The 15732-nt window shown below is 36.8% G+C and overlaps 1 protein-coding gene across 5 annotated transcripts in view; it reads left to right on the forward strand.

Moving 5' to 3' along the window:
* The window catches only part of GAB1 (GRB2 associated binding protein 1), a 117747-nt gene that overhangs the window by 74230 nt on the left and 27785 nt on the right, over positions 1 to 15732 (forward strand). For 3 of the 5 annotated variants that reach the window (XM_041757913.1, XM_041757915.1, XM_041757917.1), the window contains exons 2-4: positions 4264 to 4558; positions 14910 to 15135; positions 15510 to 15590. In XM_041757913.1, the coding sequence (XP_041613847.1) occupies positions 4264 to 4558; positions 14910 to 15135; positions 15510 to 15590 (602 nt within the window). The remainder of the gene's footprint in view (positions 1 to 4263; positions 4559 to 14909; positions 15136 to 15509; positions 15591 to 15732) is intronic. The other 2 variants (XM_041757914.1, XM_041757916.1) reach the window with 1 other exon arrangement.

A 15732-nucleotide genomic window follows, 5' to 3' on the forward strand; every position in this document is an offset into this window, starting at 1 on the left:
AAGCTCTTAGCTATGTTTATTTATTATATATATGTTCAGTATTGGAGCTCTTTTTCTCAAGTGGAAGAGTTTTTGAAAGTGCACCTTTCTATTCAACGTGGCCCATCTGCCTAATCTAATATGATCAAAATTTTACAACCATAGAGTCTTAGGGGAATTCTTTCAATTGTACCGGATGCTGTGCTATATATGCACTGAGTATGTAATGACAAATGGTCACTGTCTTCATGGACTTCACAGTCTGCTTAGAGAATTAGGTAGTAAATAAATACAAAGAAAATTAAAATTGCAAAATGATGACGATAATCACTACATAGGTAATAAAGTATATTACATAGGTAATAAGGTCCCTAAAACTGTTCCCTACTTTACATTGGGGGTCGTTGGGAAGGGAAGGCCTAGAAGGTCATAGCCTGGCGAAGATAGGGAAAGAACATACTAGACTCAGGAAAAGCATGCGCAAAGTCTCTGAGGCAGGAAACAGTTTGGCATCCTATTAACTGTATTATTAGAAGAGAGCAGTGACAATTGATAAGCCTAACTATAATAAAAAGATTATAGATGAACTTAGACAAGCACGGCAGCATGGCACTATTTAGTATAGGAGCAGGTGATCCTCCGTACAGTACAGGTCAGTGGCCTCGGAGAGCTGGAATACTTGGTCTGAGTCATTGGGGAATGGATGGATTATGTTCAATGGCTTATGTCGTAAGGCATTTTAGAGAGATTTCCATGCAAGACATTAAAGTTTTAAAAAGTCATTTCTGTATTTAAAGATGGAACCTTCACTATCTGGAGAAATCACTTACTAAAAGATAGGATTCCTTGATGGCCCTAGATAAACGACATAATACTGTATTTTCTTTTCTCTATTACATTTTACAAGGTATACTGCTTGAGAGGGAGGTATCCATAGAAGCATAACTTTATTAAGAGATGACGTGTATTTATTTCGAAATAAATAGATGTCTTATGTATTAACTGAGTGGATGTTTGTAATCCAGAAAGCAGTGCTACATTCATGTGAATTAACACGCTAATGCTTTTTTTCAGTGTTATCTAAAGCATCTGTAAGAACTCTCCACTGCCTTTCCCTGGATGCTGCTAATAGTTTACTCTTTACTTGGAGCTAGAGTGAGACTGAGATGTTAATTTAAAACCTTGATGACATTATTCTTTAAAATTTTATTTAAATTCAATTTGGTGGCATACAGTATAGCACCCAGGGCTCATCTCATCATGTGCCGCCCTTAATGCCTGTCACCCAGTCACCCCATCCCCCCAAACCCACGTCGCCTTCTGCAACCTTCGTTTGTTTCTCAGAGTTAGGGGAGTCTCTCATGAAAACCTTGATGATGTTAAAGAACTACATAATATTTTTAGGCCTTTGTGATATTTCTACTAATCTTGTTGAAGGATTGCACCTAGTTTTTCCATGAAGGAATGCCTCACCATTTAGCGATAGTTCTGCAGATACTTGGCCAGGTTTGCTGTATTCTCAGATATTTTCATGCATAGTAAATATTTCTTCATAATTAGTCAACTCCTTGAGAGTGGCCATCATGAATTACCTACTTGTATTTCTTCCTACATATATTTACAATGTACTCAGTAACTTGCTGAATGATTAACTGGCTGATTTACCATTTCCTTGAATGGATGCAATTTAAATACTCCATTAAAATGTTGAACCTAAAGTTATCACCCAAGTTAATTCAGTTATGAGTACAGTTGTTCAAGTTCTTCCAAGAGGAAGACGTTCAAAGAGGCGTAAAGCTTAGTATTGTTTCTGGGCAGAGTTGTTGGGTTTAAAGACTGCTGAAGCAGACTGTTGCAGTTATTTGGTTCTGCTTTTCTTATTTCATCAATGTAGATTTCAGGGAGAGTAATAGTAAAAGAATTCTAGGCTTCCTGATTCAGGCATTGCATCAGAGTCAAAATTTACCAAATCTTGCGGAGGGAGTATGTTGTGAGTAGGTATCCAGATTGCCACTATGTTTGTTGGGAAGAGAAGGAAAAAGAGAAAGGAGAAGGAAAATTGCAGCCTACACTCAGGGAATACAGATCTTATCCATATGGTCTTTGAACAAATAGACTGTCCAGAAGGACATATAGTCCATTTCTTTGCTTGCTTTTCAGCTGAGAAATCAGGAAAGCTTCTGAATCCCTTTCCCCTTCCTCCTTGCTACTTATGCCCCACCACCCCAAGAGATGAGAGAGAGAGAGAGAGAGATCGATCTGTGGCTTAAAATACGAAGGAGTCTTTTGAAGTATCTTTATATTTTTTTAAAGATTTTATTTATTTATTCATGAGAGATACAGAGAGAGGCAAAGACATAGATAGAAGGAGAAGCAGGCTCCATGCAGGAAGCCCGATTCGGGACTTGATCTTGGGACCCTGGGATCACACCCTGAGCAGAAGGCAGACGCTCAACCACTGAGCCTCCCAGGTGTCCCATGAAGTATCTTTATTCTTTATGGCATGATATTAAGGCATGAAGAAAGTTATTGTTTTTCTTTTAATGTGGCAAGATATGCCTAACATAAAATTTACCGTTTTAGCCATTTTCAAGTGTAGTTTCAGCGGCGTGAAGTACATTCACTTTGTTGTGCAACCCTCACCAGTGTCCATCTCCAGAACTCTTTCATCTTCCCAAACTGAAACTGTACCCACTAAACACTAACTCCTTATCCCTGCCTTCCAGCCACTGGCAACTACCATTCTGCTGCTTGTCTCTGTGAGTTCGATTGCCAAAGGTACCTCATATAAGTGGAGTCATACAATTTTTTGTCCTTTAGCGACTGGCTTATTTCACTTAGCATCACGTCAAAAGATTCATCCATGTTATAGCATATGTCTGATTTTTCTTCCCTTTTAAGACTGAGTAATATTCCATATGTATCTATATACCACCACATTTTATTAATTTCTTCACTCATCAGTGGACACTTGGGTTGCTTCTACCTTTTGACTATTGTGAATAATGCTACTATAAACATGGGTGTACAAATACCTGTTTGAGACCTTGCTTTCAGTTCTTTTGGATATTTACTCACAACTGAAATCTTTTGAGGAACTGCCATATCATTTTCCATACTATTATGGAAACAATTTTACATTCCCATCAGCAGTGTACAAAGGTTCCAATTTCTGCCATTGTCGCCAATACTTGTTATTTTCTACTTTTTTGATAACAGACATCCTAATGTGTATGAAGTTGTATCTCATTGTGGTTTTGATTTGCATTTCTCTAATGATAGTGATATTGAGCATCTTTTCGTGTGCTTATTGGTCATTTATGTATCTTTGGAGAATCTGTTCAAGTCCTTTGCCCATTTTTAAATTGTTTTTGTTGTTGTTATTGAGTTGTAAGAATTCTTTATATATTATAGACATCAGTCTTTTATCAGAGAATTTATTTGCAGATATTTTCTCTCATTCTGTGACTTGGCTTTTCACTCTATTGATCAAGTCCTTCAGTGTATAAATTGTAGATTTTGATATATACCTATTTTTTCTTTTGTGTTTCTTCTGCATTCTTAGTGGCATATCCAGTTAGTCATTGCCAAATCCGATGTTGTAAAGCTTTTCCCTATGTTTTCTTCTAAGAGCTTTATAGTTTTAGCTCCTATGGTTAGGTCTTTGATCGTTTTAAATTTATTTCTGTGTGATGTAAAGTATCCAACTTCATTCTTTTACACGTGGATATCCAGTTTTCTTGGCACCATTTGTTGGAATCACTGCTTTTTTATATTTAATGAAAACTAAGTCTTCCTTGGTTGGTTGACTTGATATTACATATCAGTATAATATCTTCTAATATCAATCAATATCTTCTAGTATTCTATTAGAAAATCTAATAAAAATAATAAATGTGTATATATAGACACACTATTAATTTTTTTTTAATTTTTATTTATTTACGATAGTCACAGAGAGAGAGAGAGGCAGAAACACAGGCAGAGGGAGAAGCAGGCTCCATGCACCGGGAGCCCGACATGGGATTCGATCCCGGGTCTCCGGGATCGCGCCCTGGGCCAAAGGCAGGCGCCAAACCGCTGCGCCACCCAGGGATCCCTAGACACACTATTAATTGATGCATCAGTAAACTTTGCTGGAGTGGTAGATTATCCTGTGGAAATAATAATAAAACACGTGACTTTCTCTGCACAATGTATTTGTAAAATTGGTTTGATAAGTGAGCACCTTCTTGAAAAATGTCATAAATTAATACTAGATGAATATTTTTGTTTCGTTCCTAGGCATGGAAGAGGAGATGGTTTGTGTTACGCAGTGGTCGCTTAACTGGAGATCCAGATGTCTTGGAATACTACAAAAATGATCATGCCAAGAAGCCTATCCGTATTATTGATTTAAATTTATGTCAACAAGTTGATGCTGGATTGACGTTTAACAAAAAAGAGTTTGAAAACAGCTACATTTTTGATATCAACACCATTGACCGAATTTTCTACTTGGTAGCAGACAGTGAGGAAGAGATGAATAAGTGGGTTCGTTGTATTTGTGACATCTGTGGGTTTAATCCTACAGAAGAAGGTAAGCTCAAGATTTTATTATTCAGCCAGAGTTCTCCTTTATTACTGCATTTTTAGAACAGTTATAAAATTCTTTGTTATTTCAGTTATACAATATAATATTTTATTTTTTATAATAGCTAACAACATTTGGAATCAGTTTGGGGAGAAATTTTTAGGAGAGATTTAACCATTATGGGCCAGTGTCTAAATAAATGTCTTCAAAAGATGACAAGAAGACATACTTATTTAAGAGCATTTCTTGAGTCTATATATATCAAGTTGAACCTTATAGTGCTGCTGATGTACGACTATTTTTCACCTATTAAAAACATCATTTTCATGTGGCTGTATTCTTTAGATGTTATTTTAAAAACCAGGGCAGCCACAGTGGTCCAGTGGTTTAGCGCCACCTTCAGCCTGGGGCGTGATCCTGGAGTCCCAGGATCGAGTCCTATGTCGGGCTCCCTGCATGGAGCCTGCTTCTCCCTCCGCCTGTGTCTCTGCCTCTCTCTCTCTCTCTCTCTCTCTCTCTCTCTCAGGAATAAATAAATAAATAAAATCTTTAAAAAACAAAACAAAAACTATATTGGATTATGAAGTTAGGAAATAGCCAAAATGATTACCAGTACCTATGAAAAGCAAGTGATGATCAGTCACAAAACATGATGAATAAGTAACAAATGAGTTGCCTTAACACAGAGGTCCTAAAAAGAGCATGGAGGGGGATGGGGCTCAAGGTTTGGATAAGACATAGTGAAGAAAAGCTTCTCAGGTAAACTGTAGGCTTTTGAAGGAAGTAGAATTTCTACATAAGTGAAAAAAGGGATACAGAACTCTCTAGGTGTTGGGGCAAGGGGAGTGCAGGGACCCAGAGATAGAACAGCATCCTACTTGACTCTAGAGCAGGGGGCTGTGAATGATAAGGGAATGGGGAGAGTTGCTTGAGGAGCTGAGATTTAGAATGCCTGTCCTGGGAAGACCTGAGTGGGTTGAAGTTTCATGAAGAATTCTACAAGTGGAATTCCTTTTCAGGTGCTTTAATATAGCTGTTCTGACCATTTATTCCCTGTCAACCTCTCTACTTCTCTTTTACAACAAACACATACCTAGGGGACTGCAATACACATTTAGGTTTGTAAAGTCAAAAGTCAGAAATAAAGGTGACCTGCGGCCTTTAACCTTACCATCTTCATGGTTATGTTCACATTTACAGTGTGCACTTCCAAATATCTATATTTAGGAGTGCTAGAGGTTCAGTGAAGGCTGGAAAAATTGCGTCAATAATCAACATCAAGTTTTGGATTGAAGTGAAAGAGCAATCATCTCTAATTAGCTCAGGTCGGCCTGCTGTTTCCTTTCTGGCCAGTCAGCAGCCCACAAGAAGGAGCCTTCCAAGACTGGGATTGGCCCAGTGGGGTGGGGAAAACCCCTTGATGAGGACGAGGGGATCCAGAATCCTGAGGGGGCAGCACTGAGACAGGAAAGGAGGCATTCAGTTTAGATAGGAGGCAGCTAATGAACTCGAGCTTTTCAACAGAGCTCTAGTGATTGAGAGCCTCAAGAAATTGTTCACGTGTGGAACTTTGGAACTAAGGCTTCGGTGGTTTTTGTGAAGTTACTAAATATGTTCACATTGTAAGTGGGTGTGGGAGTATTACTTCTAACTCCATTTAAACTCCTTTCCTATCTTCTTGCATATATAGTCTATATTTGAGTGTAGTGGAGGATTTTAAAGTGAAAGTCACAAATGAGATAGCTCTCTAATGGTTACTTAACGACCATTCAGTAATGATAATTTTGGGATTAAATTACTACATTAGTTTCATTATGGGATGGATTTTTCAGTTAAAATAATTTAAGTCCTTGTATATTCTTTCGGTCGATATTCTTTTTGCCTGCTACCTTTTCAGTTTAGAATTTGCTTTTAGTGACATAAAAGTAGGGGTGTCCTTTTATGTCTAGTGACATAAAAGTAGGGGTGTCCTCATGTCCTCTGTCCTCGTTGGTGCCTGTACGGATTCAGCTGATCTGAAAGACTAAGCAGTAGGTGTTCTTCCATCTGTCTTTGTTTTCTGTATAATTATCCTAAATACAATTAACAAAGGAAATGAGATACCCTCGTAGAGATACATTCTTTAGCCAAGGAATAGGTTTAGTTTTTGAAAGCTCATTCAGGGGTGGGTAGAGTTGAGAATAAGGGTTTTGAATGCACAAGTATCTGAGAATTTTGCAAGTTTCAAGTCATGAAACTGGTCCTTTTGTCCACCTTAGAACGACTCTCCTCATCTGAGAGTTTGATGAACACCCAGTCATCTCTGAGAAGAAAGAAATTTTTGTCAGCATTAGAAAATTGGTTCATTAATTGGCCAAAATTATTGAATTTGCCAGCGCTCTACTAGGCTTTGGACATTTGTTCAACTTACGGAGGCAGATGGTAAACATTACAGATGTGGAACTGAGTGAGCATCTGATGTGGAAGGATTCATATGTAGAATAATTCATTACAGTTGATGAGTCCAAGATACATACTGTGTGCGCGTATGTATATGTGTGTGTACATGTATATGTATATATAGGATACATAATCATACTTTATTAAAGTATAATTATATACTTATATTAAAGTATGATACTATAGGACTGTGTTAATGCAGTTCTTACCTTCATAGAGCTTACAGTCAGTCTAGTAGAGACAGGCAAATACTCTAGGAATTGTAATACTGGTGGATAACTATCCCGGTAAAGAAGAAATAAATAAGGACAGATAGCAGCTAATTTAGTTTTAAGAAGGTCAGGAAAAGCCTAGGTAGTTTTAAATGGCTCTTGACTGTAGCTGATAATGGCCTAAGAACTTTATTTTGTACTTAGTGGAACATTTTCATTGATATTAGTAGCCAGAATCAACCACAATATCTATTTTTCACTTTATAAGCATAGTTATATAAGGAGGGGGGCAAACTCCCAAATCCTTTTAAAACAGATAAAGTACATTTGCCCTGAATGAAACTCTCGATTTGTGAATGTTTTATCTTCACAATATCAATAAAGGGGAGACTGTAAGAAAATTAATAGTATTAATCAAATTTGATACATATAATGAGTTGGTTACCAAAACAGCTATGCTAACCATAACTCATCTCTTCATTAAAACAAGCCACTAAGGATTTCAATTTGCCAGTGTTTTGTTTTTTTTTTTAAGATTTTATTTATGCATGAGAGACACACAGAGAGAGGCAAAGACACAGGCAGAGGGAGAAGCAGGCTCCATGCAGGGAGCCCAATGGGGGACTTGATCTCAGGACCCTGGGGTCACACCCTGGGCTGAAGGTGGCCCTCAACCACTCAGCCACCCAGGCGCCCCTTGCCAGTACTTTCTAAATGTAGTTTACGAGCTATATCTAAATGCAACTGCATTGTTTTTTAAATTCTACAATATGGATTTTTTTACAAGTTCATCCTGGCCTTCTCCCAAATAGCCACAGTTAGAAATATCTTACCATGATGTTGAAGACTTGGGCTTCTCTTAAATCATAAAGTTGTAAATAAATCAGTAAGTCCTAAATCATTGAAAGATGAACAGTCCTTCATTGTATAGTATCAAGGAGCCACAAAAATATTTTACTGTATAATTTTGATTTTTCGTGCATAGTAGCAAAACTGTAAAAAGGCTTTAAAGTTAACCACTGTATTTCTTTATTCATTTGTAGTATCTGTAAGATTTATATCAAATTCTAAACTGCAGAGAACTGCTATTATCCTTTGTGATCACGTTCATACAGTTTATATGACAAGATAAATATCAAATTACGTGTGTTCTTCTATTTACTTTACCACCTACTTTATATTCTCTTGCTTCCAAAAAGATCTCACCACCAATCACTAAATAATAGGTGTTTTTGTTTTTACCTAGATCTGTCCCTAGAGCCATGTGCTTTTCCCATTTCAGAGCTGAGTATGCTTTCACTCTGGGCTTAAAACTAATGACACAAAACCGTGTTTCACTATACTCGTGTCAGCCTAGATGTGGGAAGAAATATCCTATGCTTGGATATTACAGTCTGAGAAAACAACTATCTGCAGTCCCTATGAGAATAACTAGTTTTTGCTGAAAACAAAAGGAAAGAGGAAAAATCTGACCTGTGTTTTGATTCCAGGAACCTCTCAAAATATCGTTACCATGTTATTTCCGCTGCCCCAGGTGACCACTGCTATTATTGAATACTCAGAATGCTGGCAAGCTGAATCTGTTTTTAAATTCTAGCTCATTGAACTGTGTGCAGTTCCTATGAATGCTTTTATTTAGCAGATTTGAGGGTAGAAACTAATTTCTTTTGTTTTTCTTGGAAATGTGCAGATTTATTTTTGTTTCTACACTGAGGTGGAAGCTGTTAAATCTACTAAACAAGTGCCAGGAAACATAGCCTAAGGACTCCAAGCAGCTAACTAACTTGGCACAGAGGCTCCTGGTCTAATTTCAGGGTAGAAGACTAGAAAGTTGCCTTGTATCAGTCAGTTGAGTTGCTTTTCTCAAAATGCCCAGATAATAGTGGCTTAAAAAGTAGTATAGATCTATCTAGAATAGATCCCTATTTGATACTCTTCACTTTAGAAAAGTAGGCAAACTAATGTAAGAATATACATATGTTCTCTTTCCTGTAAAGCAATTCTTAATTAGAGAACTTTTAAATTTCTTTTTATTTACTTTTTTATTCAGGTATAATTTAAGTAACAGATCTTAACTGCACAGTTCAACATAGTTTTATATATCCATGTATATCTGCATATAGAAATAGAAATTTGTATAACTGCCAGTCAGATCAAGAAACGAACATTTCCAGCCCCCAGATGGTTATTTCATTCTTTATCCCCAATAAAAACTCAGAAAAAAAGCCCAAATGTAACTATGATTTTGCTTCTATAACCATAGATTAGTTTTGCCTATATGTAAACTTTGTATGAGTAAAACCATTGAATCTGACTTCTTTTTTTTCCCCCCAATAAAAGGCTGTGAGTTTTCTCCATGTAGCATGTAGTGAGAGTTCTTCATCTTCTGTATCTTACATCTTTTGATGGGCATGAACCCCCAGTTCTTGCGGTTGTGTACCAGTGGGCGGAATTGCTGTATCATAGGTTATATGCTAGTTGCTTTCTTACCAGCAGTGTAAGACTCTCCAGTTATGCTACATTCTCACCTACATTTGATATTGTCTGTCATTAATTTTAGCCATTCTAGTGAATGTGTAGTGTGGTGTCTCATTGTGGCTTTCATTTGCATTTTCCTGAGGATCAGTTCAACCAGATCATTTATTCAGTTTTGGTTTTTGTTTTCTTATACATTTTCAAGCTACTGCTCTTGAGATCTTGATTCATCGAGTCTCTGAGATGGGGCTCAGGTACTAGATCTTTAAAAAAGTGATTCTGATGCCATGACACCTCTGGATAAGAACTAAGGTGTTTTCAGTACATCCTAAGGGTTTTAAAAGTCTCCCAAGAATGTTTGTACAACTTGTTACGGAGATAATCATGACAAATAAGAGCTATGATTGGGCTATGATTAAAGATCTTCAATTTTTGATTAAATAAATTGAAGAAATTGGGACACCTGGGTGGCTTAGTGGTTGAGTGTCCACCTTCAGCCCAGGGCGTGATCCTGGGGTCCTGGGATTGAGTCCCACATCGGGCTCCCCGTTTGAAGCCAGCTTCTCCCTCTGCCTGTGTCTCTGCCTCTCTCTCTCTCTCTCTCTCTCTCTCTCTCTCTCATAAATAAATTTAAAAAAATAAATAAGTTGAAGAAATTGCAGGTTGCTTCACTGAAAATTGCAACTACTGCTATTTCTTGTTTGTATCTGTCAGATTTACTTTTACAAAATACTCTTCTATGAAAAATGGTGTGTTCAGAAATGAGATGGTTTCTTGAGCATCAATGATAATGCATACTCTTTGTGGGTAGACTTACTTGCTAAGTAGACATACAGCCTATCAAAATGCTTCTCTTGACAAAAAAAAAAAGTTGACAATAGACCAGGTAATTAGAAATTGATAGAAACAGAGTAACACTGACTTAGTTAACCTTTAATTGTGAACATAGAGGTAAAATTTTTGCAGTAGAAACCCAAAAATATCCTATCAGCAAATGTAGCCCATCTGGAAAGAAAAGGATCTCATCTAGTCTCCTGACAAGGACATAAGCAGTATTTCAGTTTTATTACCAAATGCTAGATACAGTATTGGCAGTAGTTATAAAATCAAAGAACCTGTCACATTAACTTTGAAATATTCTACTTATCAATGAGAAAGAGTAGATTTGCTTCCCTGGGCTTAAGCTCTTATGCCTTTTGATGTATGTGTATATATACCTACATATGTGTGTTTGTGTAGATATGTTGTTATTTTGAATGTTTAGAGGCATTATGTGGGCACCCCAACTTCTGTGAGGGACACTAACCCCATGGCATTATGATTCCAAATAGAATAAAACAGTGCATTAAGCTAGGGGTCATGTGGACCAAATTATTATTTGTGGCTCTCCTCACATAATAATTTGCTTCTCTTCACTAAAAGATGATTAAGGCTTACCTTACCAGTACTTATTAGCTTTCTTAGTAAAATTAAATTAAGAATTTGTTCTAGCAGCTTATGAAGTCTTTAATGGATGCTAATTATACTCTTTATGCCTTCTGAATTAAGAGGTAGGGAATAATTTTACATACACAAACAAACCCTAAACTGATACTTGGTTCTCAGAAACTTGATACCAGCATTACTTAAAGCAGTAAGTTAGAAACCCAGGTGAGGCAGAAAGCAACAGATGTCGTCTGCTCAACTACTTGTTTGGTAGAATGAGGCAAATCACGTCTTTATAAAGTGGAAGAGAAGTTTCTTTTTTCAGACCAGGTGGTTAGCTTTGACCAGAAATTTTATATTAAGAATATTCAGAGGATCCCTGGGTGGCTCAGCGGTTTAGTGCCTGCCTTCGGCCAGGGGCATGATCCTGGAGACCCGGGATCGAGTTCTGTCAGACTCCCTGTGTGGAGCCTGCTTCTCCCTCTGCCTGTGTCTTTGCCTGCCTCTCTCTCTCTCTCTCTCTCGAATAGACTAAGTCTATTTTAAAAGATATTCAGAAACACTGCAGTGCTTACATTAAAATGTGCAGAACTGAGTAATATTAATATGCGTAAAATAACCCCAAAGACTAAAACTTTGAAGGCAGTGCATTATCTGAGCCAAAGTGGTAGAGTAGTGTTCCCTTTCCTTTTAAACTCCTTTGTATGCCTTGTTATTTAGAATGGTTGGGCTTGTTTTTCATGGTTGTTTGAAGGTCTTTTCTTTCGTGAGCTTGCTAGTGAATATAATGCAAGTTCTCTCCAGTTTTTGCCTCTTAGAAGTAGATGTAAGCCTTCCCATATTGTGATCAAGATATTACATATTTTTGGATGGCGCTCTTAGAGTGTATGTATTATGCGAAGTGAAATAAGTCAGAGAAAGGCAAAAACCATATGATCTCACTCCTATGTGGAATGTAATAAATAAGAAACAGATGAACATACGGAGAGGGGGAGTGGGAAGGAGAGAGGGAAACAAACCACCAGAGACTCTGAACCATAGAGCATAAACTGAGGATGATAGAGGGAGGTTGGTTGGGGGTGGGCTAGATGGGTGGTGGGTATTAAAGAGGGCACTTGTTGTTTGTAAATGTGGAATCACTGAATTCTACTCCAGAAACCAATACTGTACTGCTTGTTAACTAAAATTTATATATGTATATATGTTTATATATATAGCTCTGCACCAATGCCTTCACTGTGTAAGGATATGTAATAGCATGAAAGTAGAAATAGCATTAATGTCTATGAGTCACAGAATAGAATAATAAATTATAAATAAAATATATTCATTGATAAAACACTCTCTCAATGTTTAATGCATCTAAATTCTTTTTTCCTAAGGAGTGAGCTCCAAATATCAGAAACACTGAAGAGAAAAAAGAGTTTTAAAAATAATGCATATTGTATAACACTATTTTAATTTCAATAAAACGCTAACAAATACAAAAAAAAAAAAAAAGGAAACTTTGAATCCCAAAAAGGGATTTTCTTTTTTCCAAATATTGAGAGAATCTTGCATCTATAAAGAGGGTAAAAGCTTTAGTCATTCACAGATGAGAGAAATGGAAGGTTAAAAATGAGATGGTCCCATTGTATTAATAAAGCAAGGTCAAGGTCAGACAAATGTGATTGCCTGGCTGGGTGATTCTTTTCCTACCTAAGATGAATCACACAGTTCATTTAGTGTATAGCTATCAAAGTAAAAAAAATATATATATATTTAAAGGGCGAGTGTATCTATAAAAATAGCCACCTGGAAAACTTAAGGAGTTATAGTGGAAAATTAGAATTCTCATATTGTTTTACGGAGTGATGTATTTTCAGTGTTGAGTTTCATTTGTTTTTGTCAGAACTAAAAATGGAATGAGGTTGTACAATTTTACCACACCTCTGTGGTATAAAAAAGAGAAGTATGTAAATTATGTTTGTGAATACAGCCTGTAGGGTATAGTAAGTGCTTTCTGACCACTCTGCTTTTTTTCTCCTCAATGTTGTATATGTTTTTCCAAAGACTTTTCTTTAAAAGGTAAGTATTTTTCATAGTTCTATTAAGTTTAACAATCCAAAAGGATTTACTGAGTCACTGATTAATCTGTGGCCTTTAAAATTCCCTTAAATGAATCTTTTAGATTTGTAATTGAGTCAGAAGAGTAAAACATTATTTCATAAGTATATTATATATACTATATTTAATCAACATCTGTTAGACATAATAAGATATTTATGAGTTCCCACTGAAATCATAGCATTATGTCACATAAATGCCCTGCCAAAATATTATTCTATTCTCAGCATTTTCTTTTCTCACATTTTGTAAATAAGAAAGATATAAGTAATAAATTTCTGGCATAGAATGTTCGATTTTATTAGATGAGCTTGTATGAAGATTTGCCAGTGCATGCAGCATAACAGAGATAAAAATGTTAGAAATTAGCTCAACTTTTATTTACTCAGGCTAAACTCTCCAACGGAAAGAAGTCTTCAGACTTTTAATTAGCATCTAATAGGGCTCAGATATTTCTTAAGGAGCAAATTCCAAACTGTACATTCAGTTGAATGGGTCTTGAAGATTTGGAAGTATCCTTTGCCTTAATTTCTTCCAACATGACATAGAGAAAGTGCTATGTGAGTTTGCACTGGGTAAATGAAACAGTTGTGAGCACCTACAACATGGAAGGAAAACTGAGGTGTAGGAGTTCTGATACTTTTCTATTCTGACACAGTAAACAAATTTGTTTGTTCATATATGAGCATTTATCTTTTTCTGGATTTGTAGCCTTGTATTCCTAACCAGACGAACAGAATTTTTTTCTTCTGGGCTCCTCCACGTTTATTTGGTAGTGTCAAAGGGTTTTCAACTTGTTTTCAGATTACTTCACTCTAAACAATTTAGCTAGTTCCATAGGTCTTCTCAGAACATTGTTAAGTGCTTAATAAATTATTTCTTTACTTGCTAACCCCTTTTGCATGAAAATTTTTTACAGAAATCCAGTAAATGGTACTTGAGGCTATAAGCTAAGGGAAGAGGAAATGTCTTAAAGACCAGTTCTTTCCCAGAACATGAATCCCACAATTAGACCTATTTCTCCTTAATCTGCTGAGGAGTAGAAAGAAAAAAGTGAATAGCAAAATAAAGATGGGACAAAGAGGTAGTCCTTGTGCCTGTAGATGCCACATAATAAAATGGACCTCCTTGGAAAGTTGGCTTGGCTTGGGAAACACTTTGGTTTGTTGTTTTGTTTTAAAGATTTATTTATTTGAGAGAGAGTATGGTGGGGAGGGGCAGAGAGAGAAAGAATCCTCAGGCCGACTCCCTGCTGAGTGTGGAGCCCAACCCAGGGGTTGACTCCAGGACCCTGAGATCATGACCTGAGCTGAAACCGAGTCAGGCTCTTAACTGACTGAGCCAGCCAGGCACCCTGACTTTGTTTTTTATCATAGAAAAAATCTCTCTCTTGTGCTAAGATGATAGAACATCTTCATTGTCGGTAGCCTCAAAACTAAAGACTGTTCAAGGCAAAGTTAACCATGGCTTTATTACAGCCTCTGGACAAAAGAACCCTATTCTTCAGATCTCTTTGACAAGAGCCAATTATTACCTGTATAATGTTGCTATTTAGGTAGTATTTGTTTCAACTGGCATTGTCATGATTTATCATGCTTTTGTGTGTTTAAACAGTTTATCTCCAAACTTTGAAGTAGCTTTATTTGAGAAAAAATTCTTTAATTGGGATAGATGATGATAGTCACATTCTGGTGTTGCAGATCCTGTGAAGCCACCTGGCAGCTCCATACAAGCTCCAGCTGATTTACCTTTAGCTGTAAATACAGCGCCACCATCCACCCAGGTGGATTCATCCTCCAGTGTTCCACCTCCTCCGTATCAGCTAATTAACCTACCACCACACCTAGAAACTCTTGGCATCCAGGAGGATCCTCAAGACTACCTCTTGCTAATCAACTGTCAAAGCAAGAAGCCTGAACCCACCAGGTAAACCACAGATGCCTGTGTCTGCGTGTTGTGAGTGTGTATGTGTGTAGTGTGTGCACACTTAGAAGTCTTACCTTTAAACTTTTTAAATTTTGATTTGAAGGTTTAAAAGAAACACAACTATATTGGCTTATATCTTAGGCTTATTATATTTCAGGGTATATTCCTCTAACATTTTTGATATTCAGGAGATTTATTGAAGAAACATGTTCTCTACTATCTTGGCAAAGGAACACTTGTACGTACAAGGCTCTCTTGGAAATCTGTCTCCTGTTTTATAGTCTTTGTTGCAGACTCACAGTATTACTTGCTTAACAGATTTCACTGATTATAAATGGTGATCTTGCTCCATTTCTTATGTGATTGTAAACCAGCCAAGGGTCATCTTTTGTTTCTGAAGAAGGAGAGGAATACCTACTACTAGAAGATTTTGAAAGCAAAACGATTCCATTGCAGTGAGTGTGTTGTGGTTGCTTTGGATCGGTGTGAGAAATTAATTATACAGGTAAAATCCCAATATAGCAAATTCTGTAGGATACACAAATTGGGTTTTAGTGAAATTTTATGAGGTCCAATATATCGCTCAAAACTAAAACT

The sequence above is a fragment of the Vulpes lagopus genome, chromosome 6, assembly GCF_018345385.1.
Source record: "Vulpes lagopus strain Blue_001 chromosome 6, ASM1834538v1, whole genome shotgun sequence".
Lineage (NCBI taxonomy): Eukaryota > Metazoa > Chordata > Mammalia > Carnivora > Canidae > Vulpes > Vulpes lagopus.